This window comes from Schistocerca nitens, chromosome 8 (genome assembly GCF_023898315.1).
Source record: "Schistocerca nitens isolate TAMUIC-IGC-003100 chromosome 8, iqSchNite1.1, whole genome shotgun sequence".
Lineage (NCBI taxonomy): Eukaryota > Metazoa > Arthropoda > Insecta > Orthoptera > Acrididae > Schistocerca > Schistocerca nitens.
Genome location: NC_064621.1, coordinates 635,229,639 through 635,254,539, shown reverse-complemented (window position 1 = coordinate 635,254,539; position 24,901 = coordinate 635,229,639). Strand labels below are relative to the sequence as shown.

At 43.3% G+C, this 24,901-nt stretch overlaps 1 protein-coding gene across 2 annotated transcripts in view; it reads right to left on the bottom strand.

The window, feature by feature from the left end:
* Positions 1–24,901, bottom strand: part of LOC126199331 (nonsense-mediated mRNA decay factor SMG5) — a 305,533-nt gene that overhangs the window by 218,473 nt on the left and 62,159 nt on the right. For both annotated transcript variants that reach the window (XM_049936180.1, XM_049936181.1), the window contains 2 exons: positions 17,028–17,188; positions 6,894–6,997 (listed from right to left, as the gene is read on the bottom strand). In XM_049936180.1, coding sequence (XP_049792137.1) covers positions 6,894–6,997; positions 17,028–17,188 — 265 coding nt within the window. The remainder of the gene's footprint in view (positions 1–6,893; positions 6,998–17,027; positions 17,189–24,901) is intronic.

Here is a 24,901-nt window from a genome sequence, read left to right as displayed (position 1 = left end):
TCCAGCAGCTGCTAGTCTCCAATCAATAGTTCAGAATGACAAAGAATACTGCAGGGGGGCCATTACTTCAGATGGTAGGCACAGACATGAAGGTGGTTGGTGATCATTAGCATATATCTTCCCTTGTGGTGGTCGATCTGATCAACTGGAACCCTGACAACGAATATGCCCGCCTTCACATTCTCAAGGCAGTCCAAAGTAAAGCCACTGTTGCATCTGAGTGCCCCACAAAGCTGGACACTGCAAAATTCGACCAACTGTCCAAATGAAGACCCACACTGACATGCCCTTTAAACTCTGCCAGGTCCTGCTAATGCTGCCTCACACAAGTATGTGTCATCTTAGAATCATTCAACATTACCAAGCCTGGTAACAACTTTCAACAGGAACTATACTAATGTACTCTGGTGACAATTATATCCCTCACAGAGAACTGCAATTAGAATAATTTGCAAAACTGCCAATGGTACGTACATGTATATAGTTACAGTGACATCTGATCACGTCTTGTGGTTGTTTTACTTTTTTGTCAGGCAGTGTATGATTGCACACTATGAATTAATCTGTCTGAACTGGTTGCTAATAAATTAAAGAGAGAAATATACAAATAATGTAATCACTTTTCCAGATTTACCTAATGTACGTACATGGTTCCATCAGTGTGGAAAGAAAACACCAGGTTGTTTGGTTGGTTGGTTTAAAAGAGGGGGGAGGGCATCCTATTAGGTCATTGGTCCCTCATTCCGATTAAAATAATTCCACAAGGATGGGAGTAAAATAACTGAGACATACAAAACAAAGCTGGAAAAAAGGAGAAAACCGCAAGAATGACAGAAGGGCAACAAACACTAAAACGGGCAAAATCTGACGAGAAAACCACAGAGAGATGCAAGAAACATGTAGAAGAGATCAAAACAAGAGAGCAGATTACCACAGCTGGCTGACCATGAGAATAAAAAGGAGAAGCCGGCCACTCTGCAACACATTAAAACCTCCACCCTAAAAGCACTAGGGTGGAGGACACAGAGGGACAAAGGACATGCACTAAAACTTAGATCAAATGATAAAACCCACGCTCACGAATAAAACTAAAGCTGCTGTTGAGGCATTGTTGCCCAACACCGAAGGTAGGGTGCTGGGAAAGTTAAAAATCCACCGCAAAGTGGCTAAAAGTGGGCAGTCCAGCAAGAGGTGGACTACCGTCATTTGTGAGCCACAGTGACACCAAGGTGGGTCCTCATAATGGAGGAGGTAACCATGCGTTAGCCACGTATGGCCAATACGGAGTCGGCAGAGGGCAACTGACTGCCTGCAAGAGGACCTCACGGAAGACTTCCACACATTCGTACTCTCCTTAATGACACACAGTTTGTTGTGCGTACTGTTATCCATTCCGTCTTCCAAAGCCGAAAAACCCTGCGGTGTAAGACAGAACTCAGGTCAGCTTCAGAGATGCCTTACTCCAGAAGTGGTTTCTGTGTTGCCTGTTTGGCCAGCCTGTCAGCAAGTTCGTTGCCGGGGATTCCGACGTGTCCTGGGGTCCACACAAACACCACGGAACGGCGGGACTCTCCAGGCATATATGGACTCCTGAATGGACGCTATCAAATGATGGTGAGGGTAGCACTGGCAGACAGCTTGTAGGCTGCTCAAGCAGTCAGTACACAGGAGAAATGACTCGCCAGAGCATGAGCGGATGTGCTCAAGAGCACGAGATATGGCCGCCAGCTCTGCAGTGAAAACACTGCAGCCATCTGGCAAGGAGTGCTGTTCCGTATGTCCTCCATGAACATACGCAAAGCCTACGTGACCTTCAGCCATCGAGCCGTCGGTGTAAACCACTTCATGACCCCGGTACATGTCGAGAATCGAGAGGAAGTGATAGTGGAAAGCCACAGGGTTAATGGAGTCCTTAGGGCCACGCGAGAGATCCAGAAGAATCTGCGGCCTAGGTGTACACCGTGGAGGTGTATGTGAATGGACCTCGACGAGAGGTGGTAACGGGAAGGACTCCAGTTCAGACAGAAAGGGACTGGACACGAACCGCAATTGTAAACCCTGACCTGGGCTGCTGATGCGGGAGGTGAACCGCCGCACTTGGGAAAAGGAGATGGTAATTCAGATGTGCAGGAGAACTACGAACATGTGCAACGTAACGCGAGTAGTTGTGCACGCCTAACCTTCAATGGAGGGACTTCAGCCTCCACCAGGACACTGGTCACTGGACTCATTCTAAAAGCGTCACTGGACTCATTCTAAAAGCTCCTGGTGTACGCCACAGTGGTGCAGTGGGTCGAGTAAACACAACACTGAGGGCGCCACTGAACCATAAACCAGACTCCCATAGTCAAGGCGGGATTGAACAAGGGCTCTGTAGAGCTGCAGCAGCGTAGAGCAATCTGCACCCCAGTTGGTGTTGCTCAGGCAGCGGAGGGCATTGAGGTGTTGCCAGCACTTCCTCTTAAGCTGACGAAGGTGAGGAAGCTAAGACAATCGGGCGTCGAAAACCAGTCCTAAGAATCAATATGTCTCCTACTGTGAAAAGGATCCATCATTAAGGTAAAGTTCCTGTTCTGGATGAACTGTGCAATGCTGACAGAAATGCATGAAACACGACTTCACAGCTTAAAACTGGAAGCCATGGGCTAGAGCCCATGACTGCGCCTTGTGAATGGCTCCCTGCAGGTGCCGCTCAGCAACACCAGTACTGGAGGAGCAGTACAAAATGCACGAGTCATCCGCATACAGAGAAGGCGAGGCCGACTGCCTTACAGCTGCTGCTAGACTGTTAACAGCCACTAAAAATAGAGAGACACTCAATACGGAGCCCTGTGGAACGCCATTCTCCTGAATATGGGGGGAACTATGGGAGGCACTGACTTGGACACAGAAAGTACGGAGTGACAGGAAATTCTGGATAAAAATCGGGAGCAGGCCCCGGAGACCCCACTCATACAATGTGGCAAGGATATGTCGTCACCAGGTCGTGTCATATGCCTTACGTAAGTCAGAAAAGACGGCAACCAGATGTTCGCATCTGGAAAACGCTGTTCAGATGGCAGACTTGAGGGACACAAGATTATCAGTGGTAGAGCGACAAAGGCGGAAGCTGCCCTGACGTGGAGCCAGTAGGCCACGTGACTCCAGGACCCAACCCAACCACCGACACACCGTACGTTCCAGCAGCTTACAAAGAAAGTTGGTGAGGCTGATGGGTCAGTAGTTATCCACATCAAGGGGGTTTTGCTGAGTTTGAGCACCGGTACGATGGTGCTCTCCCGCCATTGTGACGGAAAGACGCCGTCACACCAGATCCAGTTGAAGATGACGAGGAGATATCGCTTATAGACAGATGAGAGATGTTTAATCACCTGACTGTGGCTCCGATCCAGCCCAGAAGCTGTGTCAGTGCAATGTGCAAGGGCACTGAGGAGTTCCCACTCTGTAAATGGGGCATTATAGGTTTCACTGTGGCACGTAGTGAACACAGGACTTTCCTTTTCATCCGCCGTTTGAGGGTGCGAAAGGCTGGGAGGTTGTTCTTCGATGCAGAGGCTCGAGCATAGTGCTCAGCACAGTGCTTGGCAACTGTGTTTGCATCAGTAGATAACACGCTTAATGCCAGGGACACTTGTTGGGCTCTGGTACCCAAAAAGACGTCTGTTCTTCGTCCAGACTTGGGAATGTGACTTGTGGCACCCAATGGTTGACACGTACCTCTCCCAACACTCCTGTTTCTGTCGTTTTATAAGCTGGCAAACACGGGCACGGAGTCGCTTAAAGCTATTAGGTGCTCTAGGGAAGGGTGCCGCTTATGTCGCTGCAGAGCTCACCGATACTCTTTAATTGCCTCAGCAACTTCCGACGACCACCAAGGGATTGTCTTTTGCCAAGGGCACCCTAAAGAACGAGGGAGCGCATTTTCTGCCGCAGAAGTGATCGTTATAGTGACCTGCTCAATGACAATATCGATGGCACCACGTGGAGGAGATTCAGCGCTGACAGCAGAGGTGAGGGCTTCCCAGTCTACCTTGTTTAAAGCCCATCTGGGTAGGTGTCCGTGAGCACGACGCTGGGGGAGTGACAGGAAGACGGGGAAGTGGTCATTACCACACAGGTCGTCTCCAGTGGATGGATGGGAAAGGCCAGGACTGCAAACCGAGAGATCAGTGGCCGAATATGGGCCATGTGCCACACTGAAATGTGTGGGGGCACCTGTACTTAAGAGGCAGAGGTCGAGTTGTGACAGTAAATTTTTGACTGCCCTACCTCAGCCAGTAAGCATGGCACCACCCTACAAGGGGTTATGCGGGTTAAAATCTCCCAAAAGTAGGAAAGGTTTAGGGAGTTGATCAATCAGTGCAGCCAATACATTCAGGGGTACTGCACCACCTGGAGGAATATACATTGCAGACAGTTATTTCTTGCCTCCTCCTCATCCTGCAGCCACAGCTTCAAGAGGGGTTTGAAGGGGCACAGGTTCACCACATACTGAGTTCAGGACATATATACAAACTCCAACTGACACTCTATTATAGTCGCTACGGTTCCTGTAATATCCCTTATAGCCACAGAGGGTAGGGGTCTGCATCGCTGGGAACCAGGTTTCCTAGAGGGCAATGTAGAAAGCAGGCATAAAGTGTAACAGTTGCCATAGCTCAAGCAGGTGGCGGAAAAAACCACTGCAATTCCTCTGGAGGATTACGTGATCATGAGACTGGGAAGGCACGAAACACTCAATGAGGCAGTCTATGCCTCAGGGTCATCTGCTGCCACCAGATGAGTACCTGTGCGATCTACATCCATTGTGTCTGAGGGCCCAGTGAGATCTAGGTCCTCAGCGGATCCAGAATCTCCACCTCATCCTCAAACACAGAACTTGTAGGTAGTGGTGGTGTGGGTGCTACCACAGTGCCATGGTTCTTGGGCGTCTTTTCCTTTTTAGGTTTCTCTCGCTGCTCCTTAGGTTTGTCTGGCTGGGAGGGCTTCACTGGGTCAGTCTCAGGGACTGAGGAGGACTGTGAAGCCCTACGACCAGCTACCTGTGGTTGCTTCAGCCACTGGCAAGTGTCAGCTTTGCCACTGGTAGGAAACTGGGAAGGGAGTGACCCAAGTGATCCATTCCTTGCAAGAGGAGCCAAAGAAGACTTATGCTTCTCCAGTTGAGAAGTGGGGACTGACATCCCCGATGCTTGGGGTGGAGGGGTTGCTCCTGAGGTAGGTTGTGCAAAAGCAACAGAGAGGGAAGTGCCCCCACCATCAAGGGGGCAGGTGGAATCTGACGGCTCTGAGGGCCAACTGTATGTGGTGGAATGGAAGATGCTAGGACTGTTGTCATAGGGGCAGCGTAGGTTAACGTCATATGCACAGGATGTAGCCTCTCATACTTTCTCTTAGCCTCAGTGTAGGTCAGTCGGTCCAGGGTCTTATATGCCATTATTTTTCTTTCTTTCTGGAGAATCTTGCAGTCTGGTGAGCGAGGCGAATGGTGCTCTCCACAGTTGACACAGATGGGAGGCGGGGCACAGGGAGTATTGGGATGTGAAGGATGTCCACAATCCTGACAGGTGATGCTGGAAGTACAGCGGGAAGACATATGGCCAAACGTCCAGCACTTAAGCACCACATCAGGGGAGGGATTTATGGCTTTGTGTCACAGCGGCAGACCATCACCTTGACGTTCTCGGGTAATGTGTCACCCTCGAAGGCCAAGAGGAAGGCACCGGTGGCAACCTGATTATCCCTTGTAACCTGGTGGATGCACCAGACGAAATGGACATCTCACCGCTCTAAATTGGCGCACAGCTCATCGTCAGACTGCAAAAGAAGGTCCCTGTGAAATACGATATCCTGGACCATATTTAAGCTCTTACGGGGCGTGATGGAAACAGAAACATCCCCCAGCTTGCCACAGGCGAGTAGTGCACATGACTGGGCAGAGGATGCTGTTTTGATCAAGACCGACCCTGTCCGCATTTTGGACAAGCCCTCCACCTCCCCAAACTTGTCCTCTAAATGCTTCACAAAAACTGAAGTTTCACTGACAAGAAATATTCCCCATCAACACTCTACATACGAGGTACCGGGGTGAATAAGCTTCGCTGCCATCTTTAGTCTGGCATTCCTCCCATGGTGTGGGCACGGGAGGAATGATTTGGGGTCGTATTTCTTAGCACTGAAGTTGGACCTTAACCACTTAGAGACAGCTAGTGTTTGACCACCAGCAAGGGATGACATACTATGCTTCATGGCCCTGATGCCACCCACTCCGACCAGGGGCCCTCCCCACGGGTGCCACCCAACCGCAGCAAAGGCCACCTGGCAGGATGGCCATTGCTGGGAGTCCTGATGCCACAAGGTGACGGGCATCTACTCCTTGGCATACGTGGGGAGTTAACGGCGCAGGCATCAGCAGAGCGATCCCTGTGTGGGCAGGAGGCTACAACAACAGGGTACATGGCAGCCCCACGACAACGGACTGGTTATCGTGCTAGATATCAGGTGCAAACGAGCTAAGAAGTCCATTATCGTCGACAGCGCAGAAAGCGATACTGAAAGACGATGGAGGAAAATGCACCCAGGAGGGTGACCTTGCCCAACAGCTGGAGAATGAGCGGAAAAGCAGACCCATGTCGACGAAGGATGCGAGAGGTATCAGCGCGTGATGGACACTATGCACCATGTAAGGCGCCCTTCCCCAATTGGCTCGCTCCTCGGGAAAATTTTGAAAAATGGATGTCAAACTCTACAGGGGACCATCACATAAAAGCCAAAATGTGTGAGACTCCTTTTAGTCGCCTCCTACGACAGGCAGGAATACCTCGGGCCTATTCTAATCCCCGGACCCACAGGGGGACATCAGATTGGTTCAGTTCTTATGTGTGTATACTCACCTACGCATGTAGTGGTAAGCAGCATCAACACAATAGTTCCTGGTGCCTGCCACAGTTCCTAGTTGATTGTGAGGCATTCCATTTCCAGGTAGTACCATTAAAGCCTAAACAATTAAAATTTATCTTATAATTGAGTTAATTGAAATATATGAAAGAACCATTATAAACACACAAAACAAAATGGGAAAATCTGTGCAATGTTGAAGTAGGGAACTGAACCTTCAAAATGAGATCATATAATATATAAGTGTAAGTGCGAGAGACATTTAGATAATGTATTGTAACAGAGAGCAACTTCTACTGCTACACAGATTATTACTTCCATCTCCTCACTGGTTGGTTTGATATTTAAAGGTGGTTGAGTGACTTTTCCTGTCTTGGTCTATTTAAATTTTTTCACTGTGCCATTTTGAATTTCCTGTCCATCTTTATTCCATGTCTGTACCTATACATATACTCTGCAAGCCGCTGTTCAGTACACCATTGAGAGCACATTATACTGATCGATTTTCTTTCCTATTCCATTCGCATACTGAGCAAGGAAAAAATGACTATCTACATGGCTCCATATGTACACTAATCTCTCTTATTTTATCACCATGATCCCTACATGAGAGCTAAGAAGGTGGAAGCATAATGGTCGCACAGTGTTCTTCAAGTACAGGTTCTTCACATTTGCCCAACAGGATTTCACTCAAGACATTCACCAGTAATCTTGTAACTTGATACTATCAGGTTCTTTCTCCTCATCATAGGCAGTAACTTACATTTAAATCATATTTAAAGACACTTGCCATTCACTACAGCAATTGAAAATTTTCCCCATGTTTTCCGCAATTTCTTACGATCATACCAATAGTTTACTGTACAAACAGCAATGTCATGGAACAGCCTTTTAGGGCTGCTGATCCTATCTGCTTAATTGTTTACGTAAATTGCAAACATTAGAAGTACTATTATGCTTCTTTGGGGCACACCTGCAGTAACATGTGGGGCTACCACCCCCTTCAGCAGGCAGTGAAAGCCACTGATACCACCGCACTGGCTGGTCACCATTACAACTCGTCCATTTTTCCACGTCTGTTACAGAGGGACTCGGCCATAAGTGAGAGGTATCACTGAAAACCTGCTGCACAGGCACTCCCTAGTGCCACCTGCGCCGGACTTCACTAGAGCCATCTATTTACATGGTTGCTGCTAGACACTCAATCCCTTTTGTCTTCAGTTGCAGTACTGTGCCCAAACTATTCTCTATGTATGGAATCACTTTCTGTTAGGGGATGGGATGGCTGCCCAGACAGGTGGGCACAGTGCATCACTTGCAATAGAGACGGACATCTCACTTCCGTATGTTGACCCCCCTAGATCCAGTACTCGCCTCAACATGATCACTTGGATATTAATGCCATCCTCTTAGATTTTCAAAATGTAATGGTGGCATCAGAGAAAGTGTTCATTACATTACACTTGCAATGTGCAACAGAGACATTCAACTACAAATAGATAATGAAGCATCAGTTTCCCTCTTGAACTTTCCTACATACCTCAAGCTAGGCGCATTGTCGTTCGAACCAACTGCTCGCTGCCCAGTGGCATAACAAGCAGAAAATTACAATCAATGGTTAATTTACTACTGAGGCGGCTTACAAGAATGTTGTGCAGCACTTCATCTTCCTGGAGGTACACAGCACAAACACAGCACATCTTTTGGGCTTAGACGCCTTTTCCGCTTCTGGGTTTGTCATTGATGATTCAGTGAACCTTGTCTCCGACCAAATACCTGCTAAAGGGGTCCAACTAGAAGGAGCTACAATCTTACTTTGGCAAAATCATTTACTGTAGTAAATTCATTCCTGATGCTGCAAAGACTGCTTACCCAATGGACAATCTTCAAAAAGAAGGCATCTCATTTTCTTGGCTGGGAGATTGAAAATGGGCTTTCCAGACCCTCAAACAGGCCTCACAACTCACTCTCTGCACTTTGCTTCACCACTTTCCATCAGGGAAAGCAGTTTATGGTGGCTGCCTACACATCTGAATGGGGCTTTGGCACTGTCTTAATGCAGTGTAACACTGATGGCTCTGAACAGCCAAATGCTTATGCATCCAAAATACTCAACACTGCCCAGAAGAAGTAGCCCCACATCGAAAACAAAGTTCTCGTGGTCATTTTTGAAATTAACAACGTTTGACATTGTTCTCTACAGAGCCAAGTTAGATTTAATCACTGATCACTAGCCTTTGACATCACTCTTCAGCCCAGCGATTAAGCTGCTCAATTGAATGGCCCACCATCTCCAGTGATGGGCTCTTTCTGTCGGCAGATACATTTCCAAAATGCTACTCAGCATAAAAACGTTGATACCCTGATACTCATGGACTCCTATCTGGCATACAATCGATATGAGATCCTTTGTTTCCACCTACACGATGACGTCAAGCAAGCCACGGACCACTTTTCCATCACCAGAGCCCACACCAGAGGTGCCATGGGCAAGGACACAATATTTCAGTACATACATCAGTTTAATAAGTCACAGCTGCAAAATACTAACGCAAATTCTTTACAGACGAATGCAAAAACTGGTAGAAGCGGACCTCGGGGAAGATCAGTTTGGATTCCGTAGAAATGTTGGAACACGTGAGGCAATACTAACCTTACGACTTATCTTAGAAGAAAGATTAAGGAAAGGCAAACCTACGTTTCTAGCATTTGTAGACTTAGAGAAAGCTTTTGACAATGTTAACTGGAATACTCTCTTTCAAATTCTGAAGGTGGCAGGGGTAAAATACAGGGAGCGAAAGGCTATTTACAATTTGTACAGAAACCAGATGGCAGTTATAAGAGTCGAGGGGCATGAAAGGGAAGCAGTGGTTGGGAAAGGAGTGAGACAGGGTTGTAGCCTCTCCCCGATGTTATTCAATCTGTATATTGAGCAAGCAGTAAAGGAAACAAAAGAAAAATTCGGAGTAGGTATTAAAATTCATGGAGAAGAAGTAAAAACTTTGAGGTTCGCCGATGACATTGTAATTCTGTCAGAGACAGCAAAGGACTTGGAAGAGCAGTTGAACGGAATGGACAGTGTCTTGAAAGAAGGATATAAGATGAACATCAACAAAAGCAAAACGAGGATAATGGAATGTAGTCGAGTTAATTCGGGTGATGCTGAGGGAATTAGATTAGGAAATGAGACACTTAAAGTAGTAAAGGAGTTTTGCTATTTAGGGAGTAAAATAACCGATGATGGTCGAAGTAGAGAGGATATAAAATGTAGACTGGCAATGGCAAGGAAAGCGTTTCTGAAGAAGAGAAATTTGTTAACATCGAGTATAGATTTAAGTGTCAGGAAGTCGTTTCTGAAAGTATTTGTATGGAGTGTAGCCATGTATGGAAGTGAAACATGGACGATAACCAGTTTGGACAAGAAGAGAATAGAAGCTTTCGAAATGTGGTGCTACAGAAGAATGCTGAAGATAAGGTGCGTAGATCACGTAACTAAAGAGGAGGTATTGAATAGAATTGGGGAGAAGAGAAGTTTGTGGCACAACTTGACTAGAAGAAGGGATCGGTTGGTAGGACATGTTTTGAGGCATCAAGGGATCACAAATTTAGCATTGGAGGGCAGTGTGGAGGGTAAAAATTGTAGAGGGAGACCAAGAGATGAATACACTAAGCAGATTCAGAAGGATGTAGGTTGCAGTAGGTACTGGGAGATGAAGAAGCTTGCACAGGATAGAGTAGCATGGAGAGCAGCATCAAACCAGTCTCAGGACTGAAGACCACAACAACAACAACAACAACATCACTACAACCTGGAGGGATGGTCGAATTGGATACTTGGTTGGAACTCTAATCCCTACAGCACTATTTTTTCAATTCCATCACAGGCTAATTATTGTGGATGGTGTCACTGTGTTACAAACAGACCAGAACTCTACATGGGTGGTTCTATCAGAACCTCTTCGATCGGATATCCTGTGTCTCCTGCACCACAGAAACTATGCTCACCAGGTGCTATGTCTACTGGCCCAGAATTGACAGGCAGATCAAGCACCTCATACGGAACTGTCACAAATGTGCAATGCAGCAAGCTGCACCCAACCAGTCTCTCTCACCCTGGCTGGTGCCCTTGCAGTTTAGGACGGAATTCATCTCAATTTCAATGGCCCCCTTCTGGACACCACCTGTTGACAGTCCTCGACGACTACTCCAGGTTTCCCTACACTGTTAACTGCCATTCCACCAGTGTGGAGACAACTATAAAGGCACTCGCCAGATTTTTGCCATCGCCTGTGGTGATGTGGCCAACCATCTCCGTCACCTGTCACGTTTCTAGACGCTCCACACAACAACGACATCCAACTTCCCTCTACTTCCCTGGCTCCCTTTTTTCTCATCTCCACCTCCAGAGCTTTCCTTTCTCCCTTCTTCATACTCCAGCATGTCATACGCAGCTGAGTACTCATCATTCTCCTTTTCTAGGCCATCCATTGAGGACCACACAACAGAGGAGCCACAGCAGGAAGTGCCACCAGATCTTCCCAAGCAGCACCTCCACCTGGGATGCTTTCATCTTCTCGGGCCAATGGTGGAAACTGAGTGCCCTCTGGTGCCCTCCTCTACTTTCTCATGACCCAGGTGCCATCACCATGCTTGTTTCCTCCAGCTGTACACCCCTGAGGGGGCTGACATGGGATTGGTCAAGCCTGCCAGCCCATTCCGATTCTTCCACGGACGTCATTCTTGTCCGACAAGCCTTTCTGCATCCTGCAGGACGTAGGGCCCAATAACAGAATGTTGCTCTATGCCCCTGTACATGGAAAGGACTGTAGGGGAAACCATAATCTCCTGTCTCTTCATGACTTTTTTTTTACATTATCCAATTGTTGTTATGAATTTCCTGTAGACTATAACTGCCCTTCTTCATGTTCTTCCTGAAGCCATTTCACTTTAATTAGCTTCCTTAAGTAACTGATTTCATTTCTAAGTGAGTTATACTGCTGTATTCTTTTGCTTTCTTGAACATTTTTGTATTTCCTTCTTTTGTTGATAAATCGAAGTTTTCTTCTGTTACCCACAGTTTCTTTGCAGTTGCCTTTCTTAGAGCTACCGCTGTCAGTCTATCTTCCGTGATTACCCTTTTTAGCCCAGTTTTTTCCTCATCAACTGAACTACAGTACAACCCCGTTTTTATGTCCCCACATTTTACATTAGCAGACTTTTTATGTTCATTTTGGTTGGTGCCAACAGAAGCCCTATTTTCTCAATACAATGCTTTTCCATCAGTAACAATTCTGTGTTACAATGTTTCCTGCATTTTAAGTCTTCTCTGATTGTATCATGACCTTTAACATTGATTTTTATGCAGATTTCTGAAAATCGTATTCCTGCTCAATGTCAGCCTTGGCAAAGTTATTGATCGTGTAACATGGCACTAGCACAATTAGAAAGATTTTCATTTCAGCATGTTGGGGTATGGTCAATTGTGCTACAGGTTTGCAGTGTTTAGAAGGGTGGGCAAGTATGCCGAGTCACTGTCTTAAGAATGATCACGAGCTGATGATAATGACTCTAGCAACAACCTTCCTTCTGCTCATTGCATTGTACTCCAACAATTTTAATTTATTTTTACAGTCGTTTATGGAAATAAAGACTGATTTTGAAGATGGCCACCTCTATAATGGGCTTTCATGAATCATTTGTTACTTCCACGTGAAATATAGTAATCTGTACTAGGTGTGCAGTCTTGGGTTGATACGACCTGATGTCAGGCATAAAACATTCCCCCTCAAGATGCTCCGCAACATAATTACAATTTCTGCACTCTTTTTCAGGCGAGAGATCCCTTGGCCAAGTGACCTCCTTGTTGGCAGCAAGCTGTAGATTTCATGCCTATTGTTCTCTGTTTACGAAGACTGCCAGCTTCAATGTTTTAACCAGTACTGTGTTTCAAGTTTTATTTTCCATAATTTCATAATGGTTATGAATAATTAGTCTCATATTAAAGCATGTATATCTTTTTAATGTGTTTTCATGAAAGACTTTTGCTTCTGTGTTTTATTTACACAATTGGATATGCTCAGAATGACGAGGGTAACCCACATGGACATTTGCATGCGTCAGCACTTGGCCACTGCCTTTGTGACTGATGCTTTGTATACTGTGGAGAGACAACTATAGCTAACAGCTGTTAGAAAGACACATATACAATAAACTATTTAAGATTTTTCTAAATAGGAAAATTTAAATTGTTTTATTTTCATATTTTGAACAATGTAAAGAAAATGACGGTAAAGAGTAATTTATTTATTTCAGTTTGTTGCATTTCCTATGCTTTCCTATGTTTTACACTTTCCTGCAGTTTACACTTTTTTGGATCAGTCCACTGAAAAGTGTAAAAAGTGGGTTTTACTGTATCACTCGTAGTTTTCATTATCACTTTATCTTCAGCCTCAGACAACTTTCTAACACTATCATCACAGAATCCAGTATCTGATTTTGAAATCTCTCTCACCATGATGTATTACAGTTATAAGCAGTCCTGAGACAGTGTGGCATCTTTTCATTGTGCCTGTGTGCAACTCTCTGTAAACATTTACGCATTGAAACTTCCTGGCAGATTAAAACTGTGTGCCGTACTGAGACTCGAACTTGGGACCTTTGCCTTTTGCGGGCAAATGCTCTACCAACTGAGCTACCCAAGCATGACTCACAACTTTACTTCTGCCAGTACCTCATCTCCTACCTTCCACACTTAACAGAAGCTCTCCTGCGAACCTTGCAGAACTAGCAGTCCTGAAAGAAAGGATATTGCGGAGACATGGCTTAGTCACAGCCTAGGGGATGTTTCCAGAATGAGATTTTCACTCTGCAGCAGAGTGTGCGCTGATATGAAACTTCCTGGCAGATTAACGGGACCTTTGCCTTTTGCGGGCAAGTGCTCTACCAACTGAGCTACCCAAGCACGACTCACGCCCCGTCCTCACAGCTTTACTTCTGCCAGTACCTCGTCTCCTACCTTCCAAACTTACAGGAAGTTTCATATCAGTGCACGGCCTGCTGTTTGTGAAAGTCTTGGTGTTTCCTTCCGAGGGGAACCCGGATGACGCCACTCCATGGATAAGGGTTTTGCTCTCAGGTTCGGACAAAAACAACCATGTTTCATCCTGGGTAATCACGCCATTGAAGCACTGTTTCCATTCTTCAGTAAAGGTCTTCATGAGACCCTCGCACTCATTCTTCCTCATTGTTTCCATTTCTCTTGTCAACAATCTAGGTGCCCAACGTGTACAGATTTGTCTGTACCCTAGTGAGTGACTGTACCAGTGATACCACACTAACCAATGACAAATGAGTCATTTCAGCAACATTGTAATTTTGGATGACTTGTGTGTGTGTGTGCACATGTGCATGCGTGTGTTTTGGGGGGGGGGGGGGGGGGCCCTCACGTACATGGGTTTGCAACCTCTCCCCCCGGAATCTTTATAGAACACCTGATGTGAGTTAAACATCACAGATTCTTATGTGCCTAAGAAAACTAGGGTGCACAATATGCTTAGCTTTGTTCCTGACAATCTAGTAGAAGTCAAAAATGTATAGCTAGTATCTCCAGGTTCAAAGTAGCAGCTCTGAATAAATTTGACATAATGAATTTTGTGAAACTAATTGAAGCAAATTGAGAAAAGGGAGTCAGTTTCAGTGCTGCTTTTGGCTCCACTTACGTTTTATATGCATTAAAAGTTTAGAAATGGGTGTTAGCATTGCACAGTACTTTGGTACATAGTGAAATTGCGAAACACATCTTTCTCATAACACATCTAACAAGCAACTCCCTTCTCAGTTTGTCTGTGCTGACTGTGTCATACCTTTCCAATGCCAACTCAGTGTTTACACAGATTTATTTATGAAGGTTATTTATAATTGTTCAGTTGTATATTTAATATTTAACAGATGTTGCTAAATTTAACTTAATGTGTCCACTTCTGTATGATTTATGTAATACAGTTTAGTATTGGATGGAATAATGGAATAACAACAATATGGAAAGGTTACATTGCTACTCAGCACATAAAAGGGTATTGAGTCACAGATAGGCACAATGAAAAAGAATACTAGGAAAATAAGCTTTTGAACAAAGTCCTTCTTCCAAAATAAAAATCACATAAGCACATCTCTCGCAAATACGGCAAGTACTGGCAGAAGTAAAGTTGTGAGTCATGCTTGGGTAGCTCAGTTGGTAGAGCATTTGCCCGCAAAAGGCAAAGGTCCCAAGTTCGAGTCTCAGTACGGCACACAGTTTTAATCTGCCAGGAAGTTTCAATGCGTAAATGTTTACAGAGAGTTGCACACAGGCACAATGAAAAGATGCCACATGTTAGCTTTCGGCCGCAGCCTTGGTCAGAAACACACACACACACACACACACACACACACACACACACACACAAGCAAGCAAGCAAGCAAGCAAGCACGCCTCATGCACACTTGACTGCCATCTCCAACAGTTAATTATGTCTGTCTGCGTCTTAATATGTCATCTTTATCGTGTGTAGCAATCTATCTTTTCCTTATATTATTGATATTCCAACCTAAAATTTCTTGTTTGGTTTTGTTTACAGAGTTTCTTACACAAGATAAATGGACAACTGCTTAAAACAGCAATTAGTTTGGTGAAATGTATTCTGTTTTTAATTTTCTGTGCATATTTATGCAAAGAAATATAACATTCTCTTCAATTTTCAGGCTCCTCTGGAAGCCACTTTTGACACTAGTTCATAACCTCGCAACCGTAAACTTCAAAATATCTTTGTGCAATAATATTTTCTGTAAGCTCCGAAATACATCTGCTACATGTTAAAACACGAATTTGCTCACGGGTATCATTAAAAATAAAAGAAAATCTGGGTGCAAGAGTAGAACCTACTTCCAGTTAAATGCCTAATTACTAGCTGACCCTCATGGGAAACAGCTGCATGTCTGAAATTTTATTTTGTCACAATGTTTCGTAATTTTAATTTTGTTTCCATTTTACACTGAAACTACATACTACATCATTTAAAATTTTAAGAAGTCTGTATGTTCTTGATAGGAGAGTTATTTTTCCGCTAAAGGAACTCCGAGGTAATAATGCAACGCATTTTTTTTTCCTCAGCCAAAAACAATGCTATGAATGTGAAATGTTCTTTATGTATTATTTGAAATCTCCTGAGTGAGCGTGCAAATTTTCTATCACTTCCGAAAATAGTATAGCTGCAGGACAGTTTCAAACTGGTGTCTATAGGTGATGTGAGTTATAAACAATGTGCCATCATTGAATTTCTCACTGCAGAGAAAGGAACTGTGGGAAATATTGACAAATGCTCGTGCAAACTCGACGGAGCATCTGCTGTCGACAGAAGTACAGTTAGTCATTGGGCACGGAGGGTGAGGTCATCAGAAGGCAGTTTGGTGGAGTTCCACAATTTGCGGTGATTGGCGAGACCTACCTCGGTTGTCGTACGTGACACACCTGACCTAGCCCTCTCAGACTTCCACTTGTTTGGGCCATTAAAAGTGCCATTCGTGGAAGACATTTTAAGGACAATGACGAGACGATTCACACAGTCGAGCACTCGCTCCGCCACCAGGACAAGGATTGATACCGACAGGGCACACACGCCCTCGTTTCGTGCTGGAGGAAGGCCACAGAACGGGACGGAGATTATATGCAAAAATAGGGTGCGTACATAAAACACCATTCTCTTGCGTGTGTAATTCTCATTATGTTCGATAAAGAACTGTTGAAGGAAAAAAGTGCAGTGCATTACTTTCTGGGCAACCCTCGTATATTGGTGTCCAAACATATTTACAGTGTACAGCACACCCTCTTTCCAAATCTCCCCTCTTGTTAGAATTTCATTACTAATTTCTCTCCCACACCATCGCGCTGTGTCTCCTGTGACTTAGAGGCCTTCCCTACTATATACCCAAAAGTTCCGTTTCCTAAACCCAGTGCCTCTGTTTTGTCACAGGAATCCAATTTGTTTGGAAGATGATGTGTGTGAACAGAGCAATCTGCTTCACACGAGAACTTTTACTTGAATCTTAAATTTGATAAATAATATGATTTTTAAAAATATTTCCATTAGTTATACCTGCAGATAATATCTGGACGGAAGTTCCAGATGCAAGTGCCAAGGCTCCAGCTCGGTACTGTACCTACTCAGATCTCCCAAGTACACGAGGCAACGGTGTGCCGCCTGTCTTGCCCACTCTTTCGCTTCTGCTGTGATTTCAGGAGGTGGTGACATTGTACCTGGAACAAAAATAAAACTATGCTGACAATGCAGAGTCTCTTGTTCCAAACACACACACACATTATGTGGGTAAAATGATTAAAAAAATCTTTCAACGGAATAGCCAAGAAGAGTTAGTCTTCTGCATTTTAATATCTACAATCAAATCACATTGTGCACGGTTTGTGCAAAAGCACAATCAAATCATACACAGTTTTAAGATGAAAACCTGTTGTTGTTGTTGTGGTCTTCAGTCCTTAGACTGGTTTGATGCAGCTCTCCATGCTACTCTATCCTGTGCAAGCTTCTTCATCTCCCAGTACCTACTGCAACCTACATCCTTCTGAATCTGCTTAGTGTATTCATCTCTTGGTCTCCCTCTACGATTTTTACCCTCCACACTGCCCTCCAATGCTAAATTTGTGATCCCTTGATGCCTCAAAACATGTCCTACCAACCGATCCCTTCTTCTAGTCAAGTTGTGCCACAAACTTCTCTTCTCCCCAATCCTATTCAATACCTCCTCTTTAGTTACGTGATCTACCCATCTTATCTTCAGCATTCTTCTGTAGCACCACATTTCGAAAGCTTCTATTCTCTTCTTGTCCAAACTTGTTATCGTCCATGTTTCACTTCCATACATGGCTACACTCCATACAAATACTTTCAGAAACGACTTCCTGACACTTAAATCTATACTCGATGTTAACAAATTTCTCTTCTTCAGAAACGCTTTCCTTGCCATTGCCAGTCTACATTTTATATCCTCTCTATTTCGACCATCATCAGTTATTTTACTCCCTAAATAGCAAAACTCCTTTACTACTTTAAGTGTCTCATTTCCTAATCTAATCCCCTTAGCATCACCCGATTTAATTTGACTACATTCCATTATCCTCGTTTTGTTTTTGTTGATGTTCATCTTATATCCTTCTTTCAAGACACTGTCCATTCCGTTCAACTGCTCTTCCAAGTCCTTTGCTGTCTCTGACAGAATTACAATGTCATCGGCGAACCTCAAAGTTTTTACTTCTTCTCCATGAATTTTAATACCTACTCCGAATTTTTCTTTTGTTTCCTTTACTGCTTGCTCAATATACAGATTGAATAACATCGGGGAGAGGCTACAACCCTGTCTCACTCCTTTCCCAACCACTGCTTCCCTTTCATGCCCCTCGACTCTTATAACTGCCATCTGGTTTCTGTACAAATTGTAAATAGCCTTTCGCTCCCTGTATTTTACCCCTGCCACCTTCAGAATTTGAAAGAGAGTATTCCAGTTAATGTTGTCAAAAGCTTTCTCTAAGTCTACAAATGCTAGAAACGTAGGTTTGCCTTTTCTTAATCTTTCTTCCAAGATAAGTCGTAAGGTTAGTATTGCCTCACGTGTTCCAACATTTCTACGGAATCCAAACTGATCTTCCCCGAGGTCCGCTTCTACCAGTTTTTCCATTCGTCTGTAAAGAATTCGCGTTAGTATTTTGCAGCTGTGACTTATTAAACTGATAGTTCGGTAATTTTCACATCTGTCAACACCTGCTTTCTTTGGTATTGGAATTATTATATTCTTCTTGAAGTCTGTGGGTATTTCGCCTGTCTCATACATCTTGCTCACCAGATGGTAGAGTGGTTCTCTTCTCTCCAAAGGTCTCTTTAATTTTCCTGTAGGCAGTATCTATCTTACCCCTAGTGAGACAAGCCTCTACATCCTTACATTTGTCCTCTAGCCATCCCTGCTTAGCCATTTTGCACTTTCTGTCGATCTCATTTTTGAGACGTTTGTATTCCCTTTTGCCTGCTTCATTTACTGCATTTTTATATTTTCTCCTTTCATCAATTAAATTCAATATTTCTTCTGTTACCCAAGGATTTCTATTAGCCCTCGTCTTTTTACCTACTTGATCCTGTTACATCAATAAAATAATAATTGCTCTAATATATAAAGCAGCTGAACATGTCTTACACATACTCTGAAGGATAGGCCTATGAGAATCCTGTATCCTCCTACCAGAAGTCAATATATTTGACATTTTTTGGGACGTATGTCGTAAGTTTATCGATTAGCTTCATCGAAGATTAAATACAATGTTACTGCAGCTACTGCTGTTTTAGTCAAGTCCAGAATTTTAGAGTAACTGTTGCCCCTTGACAATGCATTCTGATAAGAATAACTGTTGTTTTTTGGGGGCACACACTTGGGTGTGGTAGACTAGCAGTCCACAGTAAAGATTGTGTGTGCATTTGTGTGTGTGTGTACCAGCATCTTACATGCTCATTAAGAATGTTTTTGGTATAATTATACACACTGTGCTCTAACAGTCAGTGTGAAGCAATTACCATTACATTGTGGCATGTGGGATGTTATTAAAGTGAAATCTATTTAAAAATGTTTGAAATGAGGAATGATTTTGTCAATAAACTGTACAGTCAATCAATCCCATCACTGTCTGCTCCCTAAATGTTAGCAGGGGGGGGGGAGGGGGGGGGGGGAACGTTAGCTCCTAGGAGTGGAGGGAGGTGCGGCATCATTACAACTGCACGCCTACAGGTCGTGTTATATATATGGAGACCTGTGACATCGCATCCTGTAACAATCTTCAGACCCGAAACTCCATTGCCAGCACCAACATATGAATTTAGAATTTTCAGTGGTATCTCATTTTTCCAAACAACTTTGGATAGGAAAAAAATACAGATGAATTGTTACCTTGATTATAAATTGCCTGTGCAGTATACACATCTGAATAACAATGGCGAGTCTAATCGGAAATGGTGATGTCATTAACAGAGATGACAGTGTTAATCAGGATAGAGTTGAATGGAAGTAGTTAATGAAGCAGGGCTAGTTAACATAATTCGAAGTGTAGACACAACTGAAAATGAAGGTTCAAATTTGAATGTCGACAATGAGTCGCGAGAGGCAGTGACAGCTGTGGTGATAATGTACAAAGGGAGGATGTGTTAATGCAATTCTAACAAAAAATATCAACGCAAGTTTGTTCAAAAAACTAGATGATGATAACCATGATTTGAACAAAAAACTTGATGAGCATAGTCAAAAACTGAATCCAGATTAGAACAAAAAACTCAATGATCACAGTCAAAAATCGAAAATAGATTTGATCAAAAGGTAGCATATATTCGAAATGAAATTTACAAAAGAATGCAGTGAATCACTCGACATGAGACCATCCGAATTCATGCGCAAGATTAAGACAAATTGTCAACAGAGGGAAGCACATGCAACTAAAATAGTGGCTCAGATAAACTCTCAACAAGAAACCATAAACAAGCTTTACTGGACAGTGCAGTAATGAATAATGTGGTAGTTCATATTAAAAATACATGTGAACAAAATAAAAAGTCAGTTATTAAAGCAGTATCAGGTATGCAAGCACAGAACTCCAATGTGGAATCAAAAGTACACGAACTGGGAGAACCAATAAAGAACATAAAAATTTGTAACAAGCTTGCTGATACGAACTTAATCTGACAGATAATACAAACGCTCATGCAAGAAAATCGTGGCACGAGTTGTTGCACAAATGTTATTGTCGATTATTTGTTTGGCCTAGGACAGTTTAAGGAGTTTGACCCACACAAAAATTACAAACAGTTCACTTCATGAAACATTTTATAGCTGCTTTTGCACAAATTGAGAATGAGTCAGTTTGGTGTAAAACACGAGTACAGGAAACCATGCATCTGATTGACATACTAAATTTGCAGACTTCAAAAACAGGTTTCTCTGCAAGTATCGGTTGTGACAGAAACAACAGCGCTTCAAAGAGAAATTATTTTCAATGCACAACTGCCATCGTAACAAAGGGTCAATGCATAATGTTCTTCAAAAACACTGGGAATGAATTAGTATCTGGATGGACCTATCAGCAATGATGATCTGATTATAATTTTAATGACGCATTTGCTGTGGAATTCAACCTTCAGTTCCTGGAAACATTTCTAGATTTCTCAAACACTTACGATAGTATACACAGACCGAGTACATGTTTCATCCTGAGGGAGCTTCGCATACCAAGGAAGCTAATTGACTAGGTGCAGATCTGTTCAGCCAAGACAAAAAGCCAAGGTGCAACACCAGTGAGAGCTATCCAAGGAATTCAACACCAGAACAAGTGTGAGACTAGATGATACCATTGCAACGTTGCTTTTCATTTTCATCCTGGAGAAAGTAATTTCGGAAATCAAAAGAGAACGCAGAGGGGTGAAGTTAAATGGAAGAACACACTTATTGGGATATGCAGAAGAAGCTGTGGAGTCAAAGGAAAGATGGCAGAAATCATAGATGACTTAGTAAGGAATGCCAATGAGACAGGACTGAGGATTAGTATGGAGAAGACTGAAATGGTATAAGTATCCAGAGAAGACCCTAATAATGCCCCATACCAGCTGGAATATGGAACATAGCCAGAGTCAAAATTTTTAAATACCTTGGCACCTGGTTCAAAAGGCACAATAACTTGAAACAAGAAATCAATCAATGTATTGTTAATGCGTCTAAAACTTATTACAATCTGAAGCAGATAATGTCATCAAAAAATCTATCAGTTAAGACCAAACTTAAAGCCTATAATGCAGTGATAGTGCTGGTATTTTTATATGGAGCAGAAACCTTATGCACCATGAAAAAAAGATGAAGAGAACATGTTGGTCTTTGAATGCAAAATCATGAGAAATACGTTTCGATCAATCTACAAAGAGAAAACACCTGGAGGCATAGAAAGAACCCCGAACCTGTTTGATCAAACGAAAAAATTTAACTTCGTGCAGAAAATGAAAGCGCAGAGCTTAAGCCTGGTTGTGCACATTGGCAGGAAGCCAGAGACATGCCGGGCCAAAGCTGTGCTTATGTGAAAATCTGATGGAACATGTCCAATTGGAAGACCAAGGAAGCAAAGTAAGCATGAACTGAAGAAGCATCTTCAGTGACTGGGTGTCCACGAGAAGGGGATCCAAAGTGAAAAAATATTCGTCTACTGGAGGAACAATGTAAGGCCAGCACATGCTCTTCAGGGTCCACGATTGCCGATATGTATGTATGTTTTTATTAGCAATGGAAAATAAGAAGACAGTTAGTTTCGTGAATGTTCAATGATTTCTACAAGCTCTTACGAGTTGCTGATCGTTTGAAAGAGATTGACAATGAAGGAATATCCAGTGAATCAGATCAAGGCATAACATGTTGCAATCAACATTTTCAGCAATGCAATGCAACATGGCAAGATAATTGTGGGTGCCCATTGTGGAGTCAACAAAAGACTATCGAATTCGATACAATGACATACGTAGGGATGAACACTCGTGGAATTACACGCTCAATGATAATTGTTCTTGAACTGACAAAGAGGAGGAAAAATGATTTGAAAGATAAAGCCGACATGTAATCGAAGACAGAAAATTTCAGGATCATTCGTTGCTCTGAGATACTGATTGACAGACACCGACAAAACGAGCAAACACTGGTAAATTAAATTTACTTTTGGTTGAGACCTGCTCCAGAAACATATGAACAATTTAATGGGTCATCTCTACAAATTCAAATGACTAAATGAGATATATTAAAGCTGAACTACTAACAGAAGATGTACAAACTACAGATGATGTATTTATTTCAGTGACTGAACTTAGTAGTCCCAGATTCCTAAAGTGATTTTACATCTATATACTCTGCAAGCCTTCATATGGTGCGTGGTGGAGGGTACCAAGTGCCACTATTAGTCATTTTCCTTCCTGTACCACTCACAAATAGAGCAAGGAAAAAATTACTATCTATATGCCTCCATATGAGCCCTAATTTCTCATACCTTTTCTTCACGGTCCTTACACAAAATGTATGTTGGCGGCCATAGAATCATTTAAGGTCAGCTTCAAATGCCGGTTCTCTAAATTCTCTCAAAAATATTTCTTGAAAAGGAAGTCACCTTCCCTCCAGGGATTCCCATTTGAGTTCCTGAAGCATCTCTGTAACACTGGGTGAAGACATGCACAGCTACAAATGTGCTTGTTTTTGGATAGTAAGGACACTCAATGGCAAGGTTATCAGCATGCTTACAGATATTAAAAAATACAAATATGGATAAAAGGGGTTAATAGCACTGGCATTTTCACTCACCCACTCACTCATTCCTACCAAACACGCATTGATCCACACAATCACTCCAAATCATATGCTGTAAAACAAAGGAAAACAGTGAAAGGTACTAAACCTGGGAAGAAAACAGCAGGAAAATGACAGAGGAGCTAAACCAATGGCATAGGGATATGTGACTGGCTGACCAATTACAAAAAATGTGGGTGAGCCAGTCAACTATTAACACATTAGGAACATCTCCCTAAAATTTTGGAAACAAGTTAGACAAATAATAAAACCTTAAAAGGTTCACCACATTTGTTTGAATGTCACTTAAAACAGAGGGCAGATCTGCCAGCAAATCTGCCACTGGCCTCTGTTCCGAAAATAAAACAGTCTAGTAAAATACGACACACAGTGATCTGTACACCACAAGCACCACACATTGGAGGGTCACTGCGCCAGAGCAAGAAACCGTGCATCAAGAGGACTGTGGCCCATGTGAAGATTAGTAAGAAGAACCTCAACCTGCCTTTGTGGCTGAGTGGAGGCACGATACAACCACTTAATGGGCTGTACTAGGTGCAGCTTATTACCTGTCATTTCCAGCCACTCATCTTCCCGTTGATGCATGACTCTTTATCTCAACAGCAAGAAGATAATATGCAGAGGGGTGGCACACCAAAATAACTGAGGAACATGACACACTTCCTTGACTGCTACATCTGCCATTTTGTTCCCCACAATACCCATGTGCCCTGGTACTCAGCAGATAGATGACACCTTCTCCAACCTTTATAGTTGGAGGAGGGTGTCCTGGATATTCTGGACTATTTTATCTGCTAAGTATAAGTGTTGTAGAGATTGAAGGGCACTGAGAGAATTGGAACAGAAAAGAAATTTAGCACTTGAAGCGGAGGTCATCTGCTCTAGTGACTGCAAGATTGCACATAACTCCATGTTGAAGGTAGTAAACTCTAGAGGTAGTCAGGTTATGAGGACACGATCAGGCACAACAACAGAGCAACCAATGATGTCCTCCCGTTTTGACCCATCCGTAAAGACAGCAGTGTAAAGTAGCAGTGCTCATTTAAAATGTCATAAAATAATGTATTAAAAAAATATGCAGTAGTGAAATCCCTTCTGTACTGCACCTAACCTAAAATTACTTTGGGCCTCTGCAATAACCATGGTGGTAGGCAGTTAAAATCCTAGATTTGGCACTGTACGTGTTCTACAACAAGTCTCACACACACACACACACACACACACACACACATCTCAAACAGCTTTGTTGGTTGTGGACGACTGTTGAAAAGGCATTCTGAACAACAGCAACAGTATGGCATGCAGGTGAAGTTGGTGCTGAGAGGAACTTACTTACAGTGTCAAAAATCTTCAGCTAACAAGGCCTCAGTGGCTTGTATATATACATAGTCTAGCCGTGAATGCACAAAAGCCATATAAAAATGGAGCAGCTACGGCCTATCTGCTCCCCAAAACCTGTGGCTAAGGCACTTTATGACATTTTCTGGGTTCTGGTTTTCAGGTCTCTCAGGTGTAATAACCAGGACAGTTTGGAGCCAAAAATGAGGCCCATGAACATCACTGAACTTTTGAAATGTAGACTGGCTTACCTCAT